Raw genomic sequence first — 19,651 nt, forward strand, 5'->3', positions numbered from 1 at the left:
ATCTTCTGCGAACAACCTACGAGAACTGCTCAGATTGTCACCCAGGTCATTTATATAGATCAGGCACAGCAGAGGTCCCAGGACGCTTCCCTGGGGAACACCTGATATCACTTCAGTTTTACTCGATGATTTTCCGTCTATTACTACGAACTGCGACCTTCCTGGCAGGAAATCACGAATCCATACGCACAACTGAGACGATACTCCACAGGCCCGTGAAAGTGCCAGTCGCTTGTGACGAACGGTGTCAAAAGCTTTCCGGAAATCTAGAAATACGGAATCAACTTCGTGCGAATAAAGAGCTAGCTACGTTGCACAAGAACGATATTTTCAGAAACAATGCTGATTACGTATAAATAGATCGTTCCCTTCGAGGTGATTCATAATGTTTGAATACAGCATATGCTCCAAAACCCTACTGCCAACCGACGTCAGTGATATAGGTCTATAGCTCGATGGATTGCTCCTACTACCCTTCTTAAACACTGGTGCGACCTGCGCAATTTTCCAATCTGTAGGTACAGATCTATCGGTGAGCAAGCGGTTGTATATGATTGCTAAGTAGGGAGCTATTGTATCAGCGTAATCTGAAAGGAACCTAATCGGTATACAATCTGGACCTGAAGACTTGCCCGTATCAAGCGATTTGAGTTGCTTCGCAACCCCTAAGGTATCTACTTCTAAGAAACTCATGTTAGCAGCTGTTCGTGTTTGTCTTGGTGTAGCTGTAATTGTGGCATCACAAACGGTCATCCTGGTGAGCTTCAGAAAGGTTCAAATGTCGCTGGTCGATTTATTACTCACATGACATTCGGTGACTAGTCCACGTTCGAAGTCACCGACCACCCATTCTGCTATTACAGATTTTCTCTGACGGTACCCTCCATCTCATTTTATATTGGCGGGTCAGCCTCTCGTGACACCTTGTGGTCAATTCCGTATTACATGTGCGAATCGGAATACTATTGATCAAATGTGGTATAACACTATTCATTGACGTATCGTTCCTTACATGTCGGAGTCATCAGCAACTGAGAATTTCTTGTCTCCTGCAGACGAAGACGAAAGAAAACGTCAGTGAATAGTTTTCTGTGTCGATCACGGTCATTCAGTGTGGAATTATTAACTGAAGTATATCACTGAAATGTGAGCCGGTCGTGGTGGCCGAGCGGTTGTAGGCGCTACAGTCTGGAACCGCGCGACCGCTACGGTCGCAGGTTCGAATTCTGCCTCGGGCATGGATATGTGTGATGTTCTTAGGTTAGTTAGGTTTAAGTAGTTGTAAGTTCTAGGGGACTGATGACCTCAGAAGTTAAGTCCCATAGTACTCAGAGCCATTTCAGCCATTTTGAACTGAAATGTTCTCGATGGATTTGTTTCTCAGGTGAGATCCAGTGACCAATTTCGAAGTTGCTGAGCTTCCCTGCCAGACTCATATTGTTGACTGACCCCTAATAAGGATCATTTTCGTGAAGGAAACTGTATAGTACTGGTCCAGTGCCTTTACACAACATCTCTCTTTGCCTTATTATCAAGGAACAATCGCGAGATTAAATTGGGCTTGTGAGTAGAATTCAGAATGGAAGAGACTTGAGAACAGAATGTTTCAATTAAATTCCTGTAGGTTGCGAGTATCAACGTTTCAGCTGCAATTGCAGGCTACTTTCAAAAGGTACTCTAATAGAGTCTGTCTGAAATGACAGCTGAAATGTTGGATATTTTAGCACATATTCTGTAGTCATAGACCCAGAAAGATTTTATTGAAATGGACTTATGCTGGGAAATCTTTTGCTCTTATTTTACTGTAAGTACATTAACTCGTGTATTCTCGACAAAACGTATGAGAGAGCGGTGGTCAGAAAAATAGAGAAGGTATGAAAGCGTTGGAAATGTGGAACTATGGAAGTGGGCAGGTGAATCAGGATATGGAAAAGTGTTTAAAAGAATAAACGAGAAAAGAAATGTATAGTAAAACTTAAGAAAAACAAAAACAACAGTCGGGAATTTGGCGCAGCATCCATGAAAAGCTAACTGATCATTGATAGGCTTTGTAAAAAAATGAAATGAGCAAAAATTAAATATTTACAATAGATTATGACAGATGTTTGGTGTAGAATCTAAACTGAAACAAGCACAAGGTGGAAGAAGTAGGGGGAAACACCAGTGGAACGTGACAGCTGTTGATATTCTTCTTAATCTCGTCATTCATTCAGCAGACGCGTTTTACATCGCTGTTGTTATATGCCGCAGTGGTAACACCGGCTCAGATCATCGAAGTTTAGGGCTGTCGGGTTGGGCTATCGCTTGGACGAGTGACTGTCCGGTCTGCGGAGCGCTGTTGGCAAGCAGGGTGGAATTAGCTGTTGTGAGGGAAATTGAGGGGCTACTTGACTGAGATGCAGCGGATCTGGCCATGAAAACAGACACCGGCTGGGAGAGTGGTATGCCCTTCCATATCCACATCCAGTGACTTTTGACGTCTGGGGATGACACGGCGGTCGGTCAGTACATTTAAGGTCTTCCGAGACATGTTTCGAAGGAGTTTAGTTTAGTATTATTATATTATGGTCATGGCGATATAATTAACATACACATAGCAGTGGGTTATTAATCAAGATTACTATCCAAATTGTGGCTACTTGTGTTAGGGGCAGTAATGTTCGAATATTTTGTACAATAGCATGATTTTACACCCAAAACCTCCTATCGAAATTATCTAAAGTGTGCCGAAAGGCCCAGTCTTGAATTAAAGAGCGATACGACTGCGCATTGAACGTCTTGTTCTTCTGTTGCAGGCTGGTGTCGTTCCTGGACAGCGTGATGCATCCAATCGCCTTAACTCAGTTCATGCTGAGCGTCATGGCTGCATGCGTCACCCTCTTCCTGGAATCATACGTAAGAGCATTACAAGAAACACGCTTATTTCGTGCTCTCAACGTCTTTCCCATCCGTTTTTCTTGTCGTGTGCCTGTTGAAGGAACTGAACTGGCAGACTTTTAAAGAAAGATCTAAACTATCTCGACAAAAACTACTAACACAGTATCAGTAACCGGTTTCGAAAGATTACTCTAGAAATTTGTTACAAGCCGCTACATATCGCTCCCATAGGGATTGTGAGGACAAGATCAGACTAATTACAGCTCACTCGGATACATTTAAACAATTATTCTTCTCACGGGCCGTAAGTGAATTGAACGGGAAAAGCCTTAATACTCGTAACTGGTACAATGGGTCGTCCACTCTGCCATGGCCTTCACGGTGGTTTGCAGGGTATCAGCATAGACGTAGATGTGTGGACCTTTCTCCTCTCTTCAGTGCTTTTGTACTCTGCACACAAAATTCTCAAGTCTCACTTTGTAAACAATATGAAAATACATTCCAAGAAAGTATAAAATCTTCTACTGGCTTCTGATAATGTTATTAAGACACGAACAGAGAGTCAGATGATTACTTAGTAGGTTTATACCTCACTGCCTACATCGGAGATTGATGCATCAGCATTACTGTCGTCAGCGCAGTGTGAGGCGTCAGCTACTGGAATTTCAGGGCACTTATCGCAGTGATTCTATGAACTGTAGCAGCCCAATACGTCTCTATGATCCTGAGACTGAGAGAGAGAATGCACATTTATAAAGTGACATCCTTATCGGTAGACTGTTTACATCATACTGACGTAGTCCTATGACTCGTAGCATTCACACTGAATATAGAAGATTTACCGGGTTCATCTTGTACACAGCCGGCCGGTGTGGCCGTGCGGTTAAAGGCGCTTCAGTCTGGAACCGCGTGACCGCTTCGGTCGCAGGTTCGAATCCTGCCTCGGGCATGGATGTGTGTGATGTCCTTAGGTTAGTTAGGTTTAAGTAGTTCTAAGTTCTAGGGGACTTATCACCACAGATGTTGAGTCCCATAGTGCTCAGAGCCATTTGAACCATTTCAATTTCATCTTATACTGAACAAGTATACGCCAGAGATACAGCAGCTGTAACAAAAAAGAAAGAGACTGAAATATACTCATTCGTATCGCCAGCGCTGGAAACTATATCTGCGGTCAAGCAGCACAGAACCGTACATCTACCGGAAATAAATATTAAAATGTTAATCACAACACGAAAGAGGAGCGTTTTGCATAAAGGAGAAATGACACCAGGTGGTCAAGTGACGTAAGTCATGGTTTTGAAATTGTGTGTATGTGCGAGTCGTTTGCAGTAAGACAAGTCGACGAGGAGACGTGACAGACAGTAGGGAAAGAGCTGTTCTGTTTGGACGTGTCTGTGACGAAACCCTGAATGAAGGTACCCGATCTGTTGATGTACCAACGAGGAACGTCCATATAACACGAAGATGCTCGACACTGTGATCAGACATCGCAAACATATGTATTTCTAGTGGTTCACATACCTTAGTGAGTTTACCATACCTCTAGATACAAAGGTCAACCAGAACTTTACGACCACCTACCTAATAGCCGGTATGGTCACCTCTGGTACGGACAACAGAGGCGACGCGTTTTGGCGTGGAAGCAATGAGGTTTTTGGTAGCTCGTTCGAGGTAATTGTCACCACATATGCACACACACAAGTCACCTAATTCCCGTAAGTTCCGGGGAGGGGCAATGAACTCTGACGCCTATCTCAATCACATCCCAGATGTGTTCCGATCGTGTTCACATCTGGTGAGTTGGGGGTCAGCATATCAACTGTAAATCGCCACTGTTTTCCTCTACCCACTCCATCACACTTCTGGCGTTGTGGCGTTGCACATAATCTTGTTGAAAAATGCCACTGCCGTCGGGAAAGATGATGCTCATGAAGGGACGTGCGTGCTGCCCACAACTTAATGGAGTCACCGCCAGATTGTCTCCGTCCTGGAGAACAGATGTGATCTAAGAAATAACTCAGTGGACAATTTCCTGCAGATTGTCATGTGAACGTGGTTTATATAATTATTTATCAAGCGAGTTTGTTTTCACTTATTAAGTTAAACCGTTAAATGCTAAATACATAACTAAAAACAAAGGACGCCGTAATTGCGCCCCCCCCCCCTCCACTGGCATGATGAAGAAGGTATCGGGATTCATCAGATCATGCAACGCTCTGACACTGCGCCGATGTCCAGTGCCAATGGTTACCCGCGCATTTCGAACCTAGTTGCCGATGTCGCGATGTTACTATTGGCATATGCATGGGTCGTCGACAGCGGAGGTCCATCGTTAGGAATGTTTGCTGCACTGTGTGTTCAGACGCACTTTCACTCTGCCCAGCATCAAAGTATGATTTTAGTTCCGCCACCGCTTTACCGGTCTGCCCAGCCTACGACATCTGTAATGAGTCATCGCCCAACTGCACGACGTCTGGACGTGGATTCAACTTGGTTTCGTTACGTGTTGAAGACACTCACTGCAGCACTCCTCGAACACCCGACACGTCGTCTTCTGCTGATCCTCCGAGACATCACAATCTGCCCACGGTCAGACATATCGCTCGCCTTCCCCATTCTACACATGGACAGCACACACGACTGATACTACACGCACAGTGCGTGTGTCTGACTAGCAGTCATTCCTCGCCAAGTGACGCTGCTATCGCCTGGACGGGTTCATATTGACAGTAGATCGGTGGTCATAATATTCTGGCTGATCATTGTACGTTTCCCTTATTTAATGAAAATGAACAAATATATAAAATCGTTTTCTTACATTAAAACTGTGAACATTATTTAAGTAGTAATGGTAGCGATCCCCATGCCCACATTACTTTCATTGTTGAATTTCCATAGGGACAGCTTCTTCAGAAGACATGAACTAATAGTCCTGTCTACCATCCGTCGGTGACTGACTAAGAACAGTGTTAGGATTACTCTTGCTCTTTATCCAATGTAATCCTACATATACAACTTACGTATGACCCAACTTACGTAGTTAGCACATTCAGATGCAGTAATGTGCTGTGACAGCAACATTTCTTCTTTTTATAAACCAGGAAATGCAACGTCTTCGCAATATAAAGTGCGACAACATCTTACAAATTCTCAAAAATTAGATATAAGACGGTGGAAAAGACGGGTAACATTTGCAGGAACCAAGAAGAAACAGCAGGAGTAGAAGAGAGAAGTAAACGGATGGAAGAAGGCGTAAGGCAAGGACGCAGTTTTTCACCACTATTTTTCAACCTGTACTTCGAAAAAGCAGTGATAGAAATAAAATAAAAGTTCAGGTAAGGGATAAAAATTCAGAGTTAAACAATCTCAACGATAAGTTAAAGACACAGGTACCTCCAGTGAATCTAGGGAAGAATTAAATGACCTCATGAAAGGAATTAACAGATTATGAACTGAGAGTCAACCAGGTGAAAAAAGATTTGAGGAGTAGCAGAAATGAAGCTCTCATGGAAACTAGGAAACACGTAGGGGACGAAATGAAATAATTATGTTTCCTAGAAAGCAAAATAACGCAGTATGGATGAAACAAGGAAGACACAAGAAGCAATCTTGTTCAAGCAAAGAAGACATACGTCATATGAAACAAATATGTTAATTATAAGAACAAATTTCTTTGTACAAGTGAAGCACAGAAATGTCTGAAAATGAATCATGGACTGTGGCAAAATAAGATGAGAAGTGAAAGGAAAAGTGTTTGATACGTTGTGTTAAAGAAACTTCCTGCATATTACATGAAACGAACAGATAATAAATGAGGACGTTCGCAGCCGAATCGTGAAGGAGAGAAATGTGTCGAAAACTCATAAGCAGGAATAGGATGGTAGGGCATGTGGTGAGACGTCAGGGGACTGGTGACCCACTCCAACCTCACCCTCTCCATAGCCCCTGTGGGACCGTAGAAACAGCACCTTGAACACCAAGCAATATTTACCATCCACAAGCACATCCCTCGGGTCTTACTTTTCACTATTAACATGCAAAAAAAAAAAGTTACATTCTAACACGAATTCAACAGATTTTGCTGGGAATCTGCGTAATGATTACGAACATTATTCTAGGATGGCTGCCTAGGGCCCATATGAAATCCATCTTTAAATGATCGTCGAGATGACGGCTAATTAATTGTGAAAACGACTATCCACTTCGTTATCTCTCTACCATTCATATTTGGCAAGCGAGCTACAATCTGATTATAGGGGACAATGTTTTATTGGTACCACTTCAAAACCTCTCTCTCATTGTTCCTGTCTTACGCCACCAAAGTACATCAACAGTTGTTCATCTGTCGTTACAGTCATCCCCTTCTTCCCTCTCCCCCTCTGTCCCCCCTACTTTGATTCTGTTATCACATACAACTACAATGACAATACGTCCAAGTGTCTAGATATACGACATCCCAGTTGCACATCAGTAGTGTAAGATTTATACACGAGCATTCCACTGCAGTGTCGCCTAACTTCCACTAACTTCAAATACTTTCCTACATTATAGAAGCGAATATTAAATTTGAACTAATATTGCGGAAATTTTGAACTTGGAAAGCTTAGAATGAAAATCTTTCTGTTTATTGCAAAGGAAAACAATTGATTTTCTAAAACATTCTCTGTCATACTCAACTTGAAACAGGTCTTGTCGACCAAATCATATGGAAGAACTGAGAGCGACGTATATCGGAAGGCAGTAAGATCCCTTGGCTTTTGGTTTGGCAGTATTCGACAGCCATTTCTAGGTGCAAGTAAATGAAGAAAGGCAGCGCGTTTTTTTAATCAAGATACGTCTTCACCAATTACTTTAGTTTTAATGTAATCTAGGAGTAATTGCTGATGTTTGATATTAACATGAAAAGGGTTCCATAGACAGGGAAAGAACCGGTTCTTGGGCAACTACTTCCATAATGACCAAACGGAATTAAATGATCTTCAAGCACATGTGTTCCAGCAGCAGTATAAAGAAAATGATAGTAATAATGACGGTAATAAGCGAATAATCCGGTAACTTCACACTTCACAGTGGATTTTCTCGAAATATGAAATCTCCTGAATTAGTGAAAATTTCAAAATGTTTTCACATGGAGGCTATGATGCCTAGGAGAGTCTTTACATCCTGTTGACGCGAGAATGGCATAATCTCCGCGTCAGAAGCTTGCTTCTACTTAACCATTTAATAGACTCGCATTTTTTCCAGCGTGACTAATTTTGTAAGCTAAGCACATCATCCGTTACAGCACACACCTGGGGCTGGGAAATGTGGCCACAATGGTCTGGTGGAACGAACTATCATCAGTGCAATCCATGGATTCAGGCATTTACTTTTAAGAGGCACAAACAGATTTACTTTACCTCTGGTAACCTCAAGATAAAGACGCTATAATACAGAATCCGCATTAAACATCACGTTCCTTCATTCTTAACTGGACAGAGCCGCTTTGCTTTGGGACATGACATAGGCGGAGGTCATTGTAAACAGAAATACTGTCGCCAGTCACCTTACTTACATTACAAAATTTTATTTTATTTGATGAACTGATAGCCATTTAAAGGAACAGGGCTCTTATTTTACTTGTACTTGATTGAACTAGAGACAGCGGAACCGCGTTTTAAAAAATGTAGCAGCGAATGTAATAGAAACTGGGACTTTTTATCTACAGTGCGCGACACTTACCGTGACGCTGTCATCTAGCTACAGCACCTCCAGAAGTCAACAACAGTTCCTCCAGAACTTGCGCATTCCACAGTGCTCAGAAATAATGCATATGGCCGGATCTAGACTTCTGAGAGACAGACAGTTACAGCTTTTCTTTTTCACTGCAGGACGTTTTCAACAAAGAGATAGCGCAATAGAGTAGCTCAAATGGAAAGGAACACTTCCTATTTAAATTTATGCATCCTACACTGTTACAGTTCGGTGTAGGTGTCAGTTACGTGATTTTATTTCGGTGATTACAAAATAGAGTCGAATGTATGCACTGGGTAGTCGAGGCAGCTAGTTCATGGCGATACGGTCAACCAAGTAAATGATGGGACTGAACATGCTGCAAACCACTACAGGGAGCCTGTGGGTAAGAATTCTTATCGAGCGTGCCGCATGGGTGTTACGACAGAAAAATGAGGTGTACAGCAGAGGAGTTGGTGGTCCGTTGGATTGATGCTGGGTTCCTATGCTGATGGTCTGGGTTCGATTCCAACTTCTGCCGAAGATTTTTTATAGGGATAGACAGAGTCTATCTGGCTACGCAAAGTGAAGAAGATATAATGGCATTGTGATCTGAAATTCACATTGAACATGATATTCCTTCTCTACCATGTAGACGTTAGGTTGAACCACAATAAAGTCAGGAGTGGCGAAATGTGGGAACTCTGTCACCAGTAACCTTTCTTATACTATTTATCTATTTCTAATAACGAAACAAACGCTATGTAGGGTCACAGGACCGTTATTCCATCTTTTATTTGAGCTTCTGTATGTCGATAAAATTGGTTCTGAACTTGGAATGCAACTCAGACCGCCCTTAACGCGGAATTTGATCGCTTCGTGACAATATAGCTCGACTACAATTTGTTGTTAGTTCAAAACTGCAGATTCCTCAGCGTCTCCACATATTGCGCGTGAACGGGTTCGAAAGCTGGCCCGGCACTTAAGTTTTCATTATGTATTATCAAGCTCTAGCATGAGAACACCTATCTGCTGGTGGATAATAATTTTGATTTGTAATGCATTTTCATTTGTTGTCAACACTAACGGTATGTGACGTTTTTGACTCTTAATCAGACACACAACTATTTGAGGGATCACTGTAAGTTCAAGGATGTTATTCCGAGCTGCTGGTGGAGAAAAAATTTGGTAGCTGACGTCTCTTTGTGTGTAGTTAACAACGGTATGTGTGGGGTTCGATTCCCAGTCAGCACTGAACTCTTCGTCATATTATTTCTAGTTCAATCATGCTCACATGTCGCTGCTGATGTAAGAAACCCATATTTAACGTTCGTTTTCTCTAAAATATAACAGCGATAGGTTCTGGGTTGGAGTCGTGGGATGGAAAAAAATAATGTTTCGTCTCGTCATTTCAATTAAAACATCTAGCTACTGCTGAGAATATCCGATATGTCACAGTTGATTGAGCTTCGATAACAATCGGATTAGTTTCTGGGTTCGAATTCCTGTCCAACACAAAGCTTTACCTCACGGCGTTTCAAGTAAGTTACTTGTGAAGAAGCAATATTTAACATCTCTCATAGTTCGTTAACAGGAACAATAGATGCTGGGTAGGAATTCGTGTCCGTTAAAAATGTTTACGTTATGTAATTTAAAGTTGATATTTGCTAACTGATACTGTCTAAAATCGAGGCATATCACTCTCTGTATGCCTAGTCATGAATGACTGCTAGTTTCCGTCAGTCACGAAATCTTAGTCTGCATGACCTGGGTTTGAATCCATATGCAGAACGAGACAGTTCGTCGTGTCAGTTGAAGTTCATACATATTTTCAACTAGCTGCTCGTGAATTACTTAGTTTTTAATGTCATTTTGTGTTAAATAACAAGTACGGTATGTTACTTTGAAGAGGAAATCATGAATATGACGAACTTACTACGTAATAATGACGTAATAATGAGAGTGCTAACATTTCAGGTATGTCATTTATTGCAATAAATGTGAGCTTACAAGCCTTAAGGACAGTCTTATCTGTGATAAGGTGTTCCCTGATATTTGTGGTATCATGGTATTACTTTACATCTTGAGTTATTGCGATATAGAGCAGAGTTTCCTAGTGGTGACCTGTTGGAGCCATTTTCAACAGTCAAACGACTGTACCAAGGAGCGGTTAGAGGACCTACTAGACAGCTGCGTTATGTGGGTTGCATGCGAATCAGGCGAAATGCAATTCAGGTCGTTCTGATACTTTTGAGCATGACTGTACAGGAGCCAAGAGGGAATAATATGAGTGGACGACCAAGAACGAAGTTCCAGGATTAAAATGGGTATAAGACAGGGATGTAGTCTTTCGCCCCTTCTCTTTAATCTGTACATTGATGAAGTAATGATGTAAATAAACATAAGGTTCAGAAACGGAATTAAAATTCAAGGTGACAGGATATCGATTGTAGGATTCGTAGATGACATTGCTATCCTGACTGAAAGTGAAGAAGAATTACATGATGTGCTCAATGGAATGAACAGTCTAGTGAGTACAGAATTTGGATTGAGAGTAAATCGAAGAAAGAAGAAAGTAATGAGAAGTAGTAGAAGCGAGAAATGCTAGAAACTTAATATTAGGACTGATGGTCACGAAGGGGATGAAGTTAAGAAATTCTGCTACCTAGGCAGAAAATAACCCTTGATGGCGGAGCAAGGAGGACCTAAAAGCAGACGAGCAATGGCGAAAAGGACATTCCTGGCCAAGAAGAGAATCGAAGCATCTGAGATGTGGTGTTACAGAAGAATGATGAAAATTTGTTGGAGTAATCAGATAAGGAATCGATGAGGAAAGGAATATATTGAAAACACTGGCAAGTCGAAGGGACTTAATGATAGGACATAATTTAAGATATCGAGGAACAACTTCCGTGGTACTCGGGGGAGCAGTGGAGAGCAGTGACTACAGAAGAAGACATAGAGTAAATATCTCTGGAGTGAGCATTCACATGCGCAGAACAGATTTTGTGTTGTCAACATACATTGCCGGCCTGGTGACGTGTTCTCGGGACGTCGTGTGTTTGTCCGTATTGCGCCCTGTATATTTATAATGTCACTACATCCCCAGTACAGACGGATTTTTTTGGTACGTGTCGTGGATTATGCATATCTGTTGCGCAGACATTTTAACAGTATCCATTTGATACCGGGAATAAACGAGCTACGTAACTTTTAAGGCAAGTGATATTGCATTCTGCTTCTTTACGATAGGTGTCATAGTTCAGATGGACTCGATTTTTGGTAGTTTTCGGCATGATACGGCACTTTATAGTATTACAGAGCCTGACGTACATTTTTGCAGTGATAGTCTTGCAAAAAGACTTGACAGTACGCTAGTAATTTTTCAAGTGTCCGAAAAACACCGCATTTGCCACACATTAGCGATTATATTCCTGCAAATTCGTCCTTTTTTCTGCTATTTGCGCGTATTTATTTTCTCGTTTTTGCGACCTAAAGCACAATTTTTCTTACTGGTGACACTTTGAAGTATTTATTTAACGCATTTTACGTACTTACTCCCAGTTTGTTAAATAAATAGTAGACTGAGTAATCTATATACATAATCGAAAAGTCACTGATAAATGCATGGAGGATAGTATTTGTTGAAACAACTAACCATTCCCTTTCCTGTTCCACTAGCAAATTTACGAGAGGAAGCAATTCAAAAAAATGGTTCAAATGGTTCTGAGCACTATGGGACTTAACATCTGTGGTCATCAGTCCCCTAGAACTTAGAACTACTTAAGCCTAACTAACCTAAGGACATCACACACATCCATGCCCGAGGCAGGATTCGAACCTGCGACCGTAGCAGTCGCGTGGTTCCGGACTGCGGGCCTAGAACCGCTAGACTACCGCGGCCGGCGAGGAAGCAATTGTTTGTAAGCTTTTGTTCGAGCCGTAATATCTATTATATAGTCATGAAATCGTAGAAAAATAGGTCTGCAGAATCAAGCCTGAATTATAATGCGTCTCGAAATTTTTAACATATACAGTGTCTCGTACTAATATGATAACTATAATTAGGACTCCACGGTATGTACCCATGAAAAGTTACTATCCCCCCTTTCAGATATTTTTCTTTGCGTCCGTAGCAACAACAGTAATTCATCATCGGTATTACACTATCAACAAACGGTGAAACACAACAAAAACTCTTGATATTACAAACTTCAAACGCTGCGGAAAGCACAAACGCGCAGCGAAGTCCCGCACGTGACAATCCTGGTTTAATGTTGACATCATGCGCAGAACTCAATGCTCACTCCAGAGATATTTACTCTATGGAAGAAGACAAAGATTGGAATGAATCCAGAAAATAACTGAAGACTTAGGTTGCAAGTGATACTCTGAGATAAAAGTAGTGGCACAGGAGAAGAATTTGTGACGGGCAGCATCAGACCAGTCAGAAGTCTGATGAATCAAAAGAAAAGAAATAGTCATTGCGTGTATCTGTTTCATTTCTTTCACGCAAATGTGTATTTGATCAACATTAATATTCAGATTACAGTTTACAGTTCAACGAATTACTTCATGCTGACGAAGTTTTAGTATATTCTCTGGTTTGATTTATAGGTCAGCACCAATATTGATCCTTCTCTGAGCACAGTTCGCTTATTGCTTATGCAGTGGCTAGTACCTGATGACAGTGTCGTTCTCTCCATGAACATTAGTTACCTAATTCATTTCTTCTCCTATAGTTATATCTCTGTTGTCTGACCTACTCAATCACCAACAAAATATGACCATAACATCTACTTGAAGTTGAATTCGAAATACAGTGCGTTTTCTTTGACCTGTTGCACACCACCGCTGTTTTAAATACATCTCCCCTTGACGGATTCTTATAATTGTGGTGCTGTCGCAAATTTTTGGGAAATGAAAGGTTCCAGCGTCTCATAAGCTTTGTTAAGTCGGTCTGTATTCTTTTAGTTTGCTTATTTCGTGAATCACGACAACATTGTAACACATTACATGAGCGACTTACATATTTCGGTCTGGTTGCTAGTCTTCCAATGGATCAATAATTTTACCTTTGTTAGTAGACATTTACCTGTCTTGAAGTTTTGAAAGTACGAACTTCTAGATAACATGGATAGAGCATAGTGAAACAACATTTCAGTGAACTAGAAACTGTTGCTTACCATCGGAAATGATTAATCAAAAACGAAACACTGTCCGAACAGGTCATGAAGGCCCAACAATACCGACAGGCCGCCGTGTCCTCCTTAGCCCTTAGGTGTCACCGGATGCGGATACGGAGGGGCAAGTGGTCGGAACAACGCCCCCCGCAGCCGTTATCAGTTTTTGTGATCGGAGCCGCTACTTCTCCGTCAGGTAGCTCCTCTATTCTCCTCACACGAGCTGAGTGCACCCCGCTTGCTGGCAGCACTCGGCAGACCCGAACGGTGGCCCATCCAAGTGTTTGTCAACTCCGACAGGGCTTAACTTTGATAACCTGACGGGAACCGGTGTTGTGACTGCGGCAAGGCCGTTGGCAAAATCATTCACTGCAAAAGGAAAACTATCGATGCATGATTCGTTTCCTCTCCTTCTAAATTATAAAGAGCAATAGAACAAATTCCATTCGCAAAGTGTTTTATGTTGCCTTCTTCATACAGTAGTTTCTGTATATTTATTTATCTCTTATGTGAAGTTTCTATTGTGTTCACGGAAGATATGAGGTGTGTTGTCCCTCTGAAATCAAGGCATAATATGAAGATGAGGTGCATAATTAATGTTATCACCTAAAATATTACTCCTGCTCACACACTGCTATAAATATGTGCTAGGTATATGATAAATTTGGTGATGAACGCACGCGTGCGCTGTTTTCAGAGCCCCGACAGCAGCTCCGTCCTGAACAGCGTGTCCTATCTGCCCACACCCGGCATCCAGGTCTATTTGTACTGCTGGAGTGCACACAACGTTCTCGAAGAGGTAAGGGAAGTTCTGCAACATGGAACACGTGAAACGTGAGTTTTCATGACGCATAAAATATTCAAACAAATTACGGGATTGCAGCTGGGAGACATCTTGGACTACCGCCGATATTTTGACAGGTGCACACACAGTCGTTTTCAAGGCATAAATGCAACGAAAGAGCGCTGTGTAGAGAAATTTAAAACTTCTGTAAGTGGGCGACGGGGATATCATAGCAGTACACAGTCTAAAGTTTTATATATAGTCAATATTAGTTACTAACGGATGACCAGATGACTAGGTGGTATCAACTGACTAGGTAATATCAACCGTTTGCGTCTGTTGCTTGACGATGTCAGTATTCACTATCGCTAACTTCTGACTTTCGTCATCTATGGTATTGTGTTAGTGCTAGTTGCATATTACGAGTGTTGTCTTTCTGCATGTGCCGTATCACCGTTCCGCATATCGACGTGCCGGCCGTGGTGGCCCGAGCGGTTCTAGGCGCTTCAGCCCGGAACCGCGCGACTACTACGGTCGCAGATTCGAATCCTGACTCGGGCATGGATGTGTGTAATGTCCTTAGGTTAGTTAGATTTAAGTAGTTATACGTTCTGGGGGACTGATGACCTCAGATGCGAATTCCCATAATGCTCAGAGTCATTTGAACCATCTGAGCATACCAAGGTCTTAAATTTTCTTACAAAGCGCTCTCTCTTCGTATATGTGACTTGAAACTGAGGATTTGCGATCCTACCGAAAAATAGGTGGTTGTCTAACTGGCTTTGGTAGCGGGTACGGGGACCGTGAAAATGATTGGTTGTCATCGTGAAGCAACCAGTACTAAGAATAATTGATACCATGTCATTTTAGTCTGTTTTGTCAGTTGACGGTTATGTACGAGATCGTGCCGAAAAGTAATGGCTCCGAATTTTTATGTGGAACTGTTAAAGTTTTTTCAATAAAACAAACGGTATTAACATTCTACCTCATTGTTCTTCATGTCTACATATTTGCAGACCTCTGCCGCTAGAAGGCACCATTGCAACAATCCGACGCCTCCTTATAATCCCGACCTGGCCCCATCAGATTTTCCTCTGTTTCCATAACTTAAACGACACCTTCTAGGATTCCACTTTGATAGCGATGAAACAGGGCAAGTAGAGGTGAGGTTGTGGCCCCGTCAACAAACTGAAATATTCTACAGTGACGGTATTCTGCCGTTGGGAGAAATACGTTCGTTGCCGAGGACGTCACTTTCATAATGGTGAAACTGTGCAAGCAGTCTCAAGTTTTATCGTGGTCAATATGTTTCATTTTTTAGTGCGACAAATACACCTTCCCCATTTACAAAGAGCCATCCATATACTTTTCGGTCATCAGTCTTATGAGTGCTTTCCCCTCCTGAGCCAACTCATTTCAGAGTAGATATGGTTAATTCTGTGGCTTCCCTTAGAGTTTTTGCCCTCTTCGGGTCCGTCTAGTACTATAACTTACGACATGTCCCTTTTTTTCATTATCATCCGTAAGGAAAGCAGGTTGTGGAGCTGAGCAGGTGCCACCGCCGTGTGTTGCAGGGGGCTGCGGTGTCGGAGGCGGCGTACGGCTGCTCGTGGTACGAGGGCAGCCCGCGTTTCAAGCGAGCTCTCCGCATAGTCATGTGTCGCGCACAGAAGCCGCTGGTGGTCACCGCGGGCAAGCTCTACCCCATCAGCAGGGCCACCTTCGTCTCGGTTAGTCACACACGTCTCTGCGGCGAAGCATCGAAAGTTGTTTATTTTGTGACACAGTCTGACAGCAGAAAGTAATACAAGAGCTACTGCACAGCCAACTGCCTGGCATGGGTTAACTTAATGCCGCACAGCTATGTAACAAGGTGCATCTTTGCTACGGAATCTGTTTCATTCTTGAGGCTCTTGACTCAGGAGTAGCCTGAAAGTAATCTCATTCCTGACTTCGTGACCTTCAGCCTTTTGGTACCCAAGGTAGCGGTTTAATTGTGATGACTGTATGTATCATCATAGTAGCATTTTGGACAGTGGTGGGTGATCATCAAGTAGAAGTCCGATTTCTTTTTTCTTTTCGCTTATCTCCTCCAGTTTTTTTGTAGTATACTTGACCAACTCTGGTCATGCAGTAACAATCTCCTATCAAAATGACATTAAGTCGGCTCAGTTTGTTAGAATGTTCTCGCGTGTCTGACTCCACTAACAAGGGCACTGCGCCTACTCGTCATCACCGACTTCGTCCAAATTCATGGTGTATGTAAGGTTTGCCCATAAATGAAATCATAGAAGTCGGAGCTCCAGATCGCCAAGTCTTTAGATAAAACTGGGTCTCTGGCGCGGATCGGGCGAGGCATAAGCCATTTATGTTAGTTTCCAGGCAGTGGTTAGCGTAGCGGAGAAAGCACAGAACAGTAATCGAAGGGAAGTGTTTTCGACTCTTTATGCGGAAAATTTTCTTTTTTATTTTCATTTTTAGCTTTACTTACACTGTAGATAAACCGAAATAATTCTCAATAATTGTATTTACTAGTATTTTTGTAAAAGAAGTAACAGGAAATCTGAACGAAACCGGTGATGACATGTAGGCGCGGTTTTCTTGTAAGTTCCAGGTGCCGACTAATTATATTTCAGCGTGCAATTCAACATGATGTAACGCAGTCGACCACATCTAGGTACTTTCATTAAGATACTACATAACCTACGAATTTTTACAAAATGTAAAGAATCTTAAATAGAATTTAATGTCATTAAATAGTTTCCCCAGTGTGTGTGTAGGAGACTGTCTTCAAAAAACGTTTATTAACTTCGATATTAATGCTAAAGGGGATGTTTCAGGTAAAAGTTCTCAAGGGATTGACTATTCTCACATTCCTTATACTAGCAGCGAGAGGTGGATAACTCCCTCATCTGACGCTTAGGAATGGCCGTCTTTCGCTGCTGGGCACATCTTCCAGTTCTAAACGCACTGAATGAGTGATCTGTTGTCGATGCTACAGCAGAAAAAAAACTAAATACACCAGCGAATTTGGAGACATTAGATTTTGTCCCACAACCAGTTTTTGACTAATACAGTAACGCGCGCTCATAGGTCATAGCAAGTCACGAGTTGTTATGGTTACTGTGAAGACAATGTAGTTTCCGCAGAGTTGTCTATATACGCCTAGCACTTTCAGTCAAATTAAAGATGCAGTTCATGCATATACAGGAGCGGGCCTTCAAAAACCACAAGCGAGATTTTCATTCTATCTCGCTCGCTATGCGAGAATTATTAGTCCTACAGAAAAAATGAACATGGCCTCTTTTAAGAAGAAAAACGTACAGAACTGACCTTGAAACGCACCTCCATACCCACCCTCATCTACGAGGAATCATGATTTGTAGTATGTTGTTCATGGTATTCTCTCCCACCACTGTGAAAAAATTTCGGACTATGGAACTATTCCCGATATTCGATTTTTTTTTGTCTTTATTGACTGCACTATTACGCCACCAGCATAGTCGGCTATTTAGTAAACATTATTGATTTACACATGCCCGTGAGTGTAATGGAAGGAAAACGGCTTCTGTGTGTGCTACGCTTAGAAATACAATTCGACCTTTAGAAAAAGAGTAGTTTCACCATCAGGAGGGCTGGCGGATACAACGATGTAACTGTTTTGTTATACTGTTAAAATTTACTACATTTTCAGTTTAAATTTATACAAACATCAATTTTACAACTTGTGAGTATTCGGCTAAACAGGCCAGTCAGTGAAGACCAAAAAAGGTCGGATGTGGAAATAAGTCCTACAGTCCCAAAGTTGTGAACAGTGGTGTGGGAGAGTGCCATGAACAGCGTACTAGAAATCCTGACTGATGGGGGCTGAGTATGGGAGTGGGAGTGCATTTTAAGGGCTCTTCTGTACGTTTTTCTTCAATAACTCGAAAACTACGGTCTCCGTCGAAAACATATGCACACATATGAGAGTGACTCCCAATAACTGTTCAGCTGCTGCTTCTTATGACTATTGTATTCCCAATCTGTGTTGTGTATTCAACTTTTAATGATTTGTCTGTGTATAAAACAAACCAATTTTTAAATAGTGCTACTTTTTGATGTAAATTCATGTTTTTCAGCTGGTGAATGCCTCGTATACATATTACGCTTTGCTGAGCCGGGTGCACAACCGAGGCTGAGTGTGACAGTAAGCTGTACTTTGAAGCAATTGTTTTGTTTATTGTTTCACAATATTGTCAATGGTAAATATGACGACAACACGCACTTCACTCTCCAGTACAGGTGCTAGTAAACCACGTGGAAAGGAAGACACAGTATAGATAAACAATCGCTCCTCATGCACGAATGCAGAAATATCCTAAATGTACACACATACATGCGCTTATGTTTTATTTGAATAAAGTGACAGTTAAAGCGAATGTCATACTATTGCTGTACGGCATCATTATATTTACTATAAAATGGGTGTGTTTAGTCTCAGCGCAGAAAAAATCTGTCTTGTAATGATACAACACTTTCTCTGACGGAGAAAGTTGTCACAGTTGGTGCCACTTTTCTAAATCACGCTTTCTGGAATGTCGAGAGTTACTAAATATGGAGGAATTGCTGTGGCTACTCGAATTGTCTTAGGGTTTGCACATCTGATACAAGAGAAAACAGAAAATGAAGGTATTCAAGCCGAGACACACAAGTCCTCCAAGGACTCTACGATGTACAAACAGAATGAGGATGGAATATTTTAACACAAACTTAAACTGTCCTAAATGTTGTCGTAGTTCCTAATATGCAACAATACCAATAAAATATTGAAGAACTGTATTATAGTCATCCTTCGTTAAATTTACGTGTTGAAGTGTAGTTTAAATTTTTACTAATTTTACGCAGGTCTCTGAAACAAATTTTTGCTGTGTTCCTATTTACCGAACAGTCAATGTTTTAAGATGATTTAGCACTACAGGAAATGTATATCTCGTCACTGAACACGTATAGACTCAGCAAATGCTACGTTTCATTTTGAATCCCCGGTTTTTTCGTCGTGCAGTGTTTCAAGTCCTTCATAACTCTGCCACTGAATGTCTTGGAGATACTG

General features: G+C 41.7%; 1 protein-coding gene across 1 annotated transcript in view; it reads left to right on the top strand.

Moving 5' to 3' along the window:
• Window positions 1-18,766, top strand: part of LOC124775650 (odorant receptor 43a-like) — a 41,569-nt gene extending 22,803 nt beyond the window's left edge. The window contains exons 3-6 of the mRNA XM_047250477.1: window positions 2,796-2,895; window positions 14,473-14,574; window positions 16,134-16,289; window positions 18,681-18,766. Of these exons, the coding sequence (XP_047106433.1) occupies window positions 2,796-2,895; window positions 14,473-14,574; window positions 16,134-16,289; window positions 18,681-18,740 (418 nt within the window). The 3' untranslated portion in view covers window positions 18,741-18,766. The remainder of the gene's footprint in view (window positions 1-2,795; window positions 2,896-14,472; window positions 14,575-16,133; window positions 16,290-18,680) is intronic.
• Window positions 18,767-19,651: the final 885 nt, after the last annotated feature.

Source organism: Schistocerca piceifrons, chromosome 2, assembly GCF_021461385.2.
Source record: "Schistocerca piceifrons isolate TAMUIC-IGC-003096 chromosome 2, iqSchPice1.1, whole genome shotgun sequence".
Classification (NCBI taxonomy): domain Eukaryota; kingdom Metazoa; phylum Arthropoda; class Insecta; order Orthoptera; family Acrididae; genus Schistocerca; species Schistocerca piceifrons.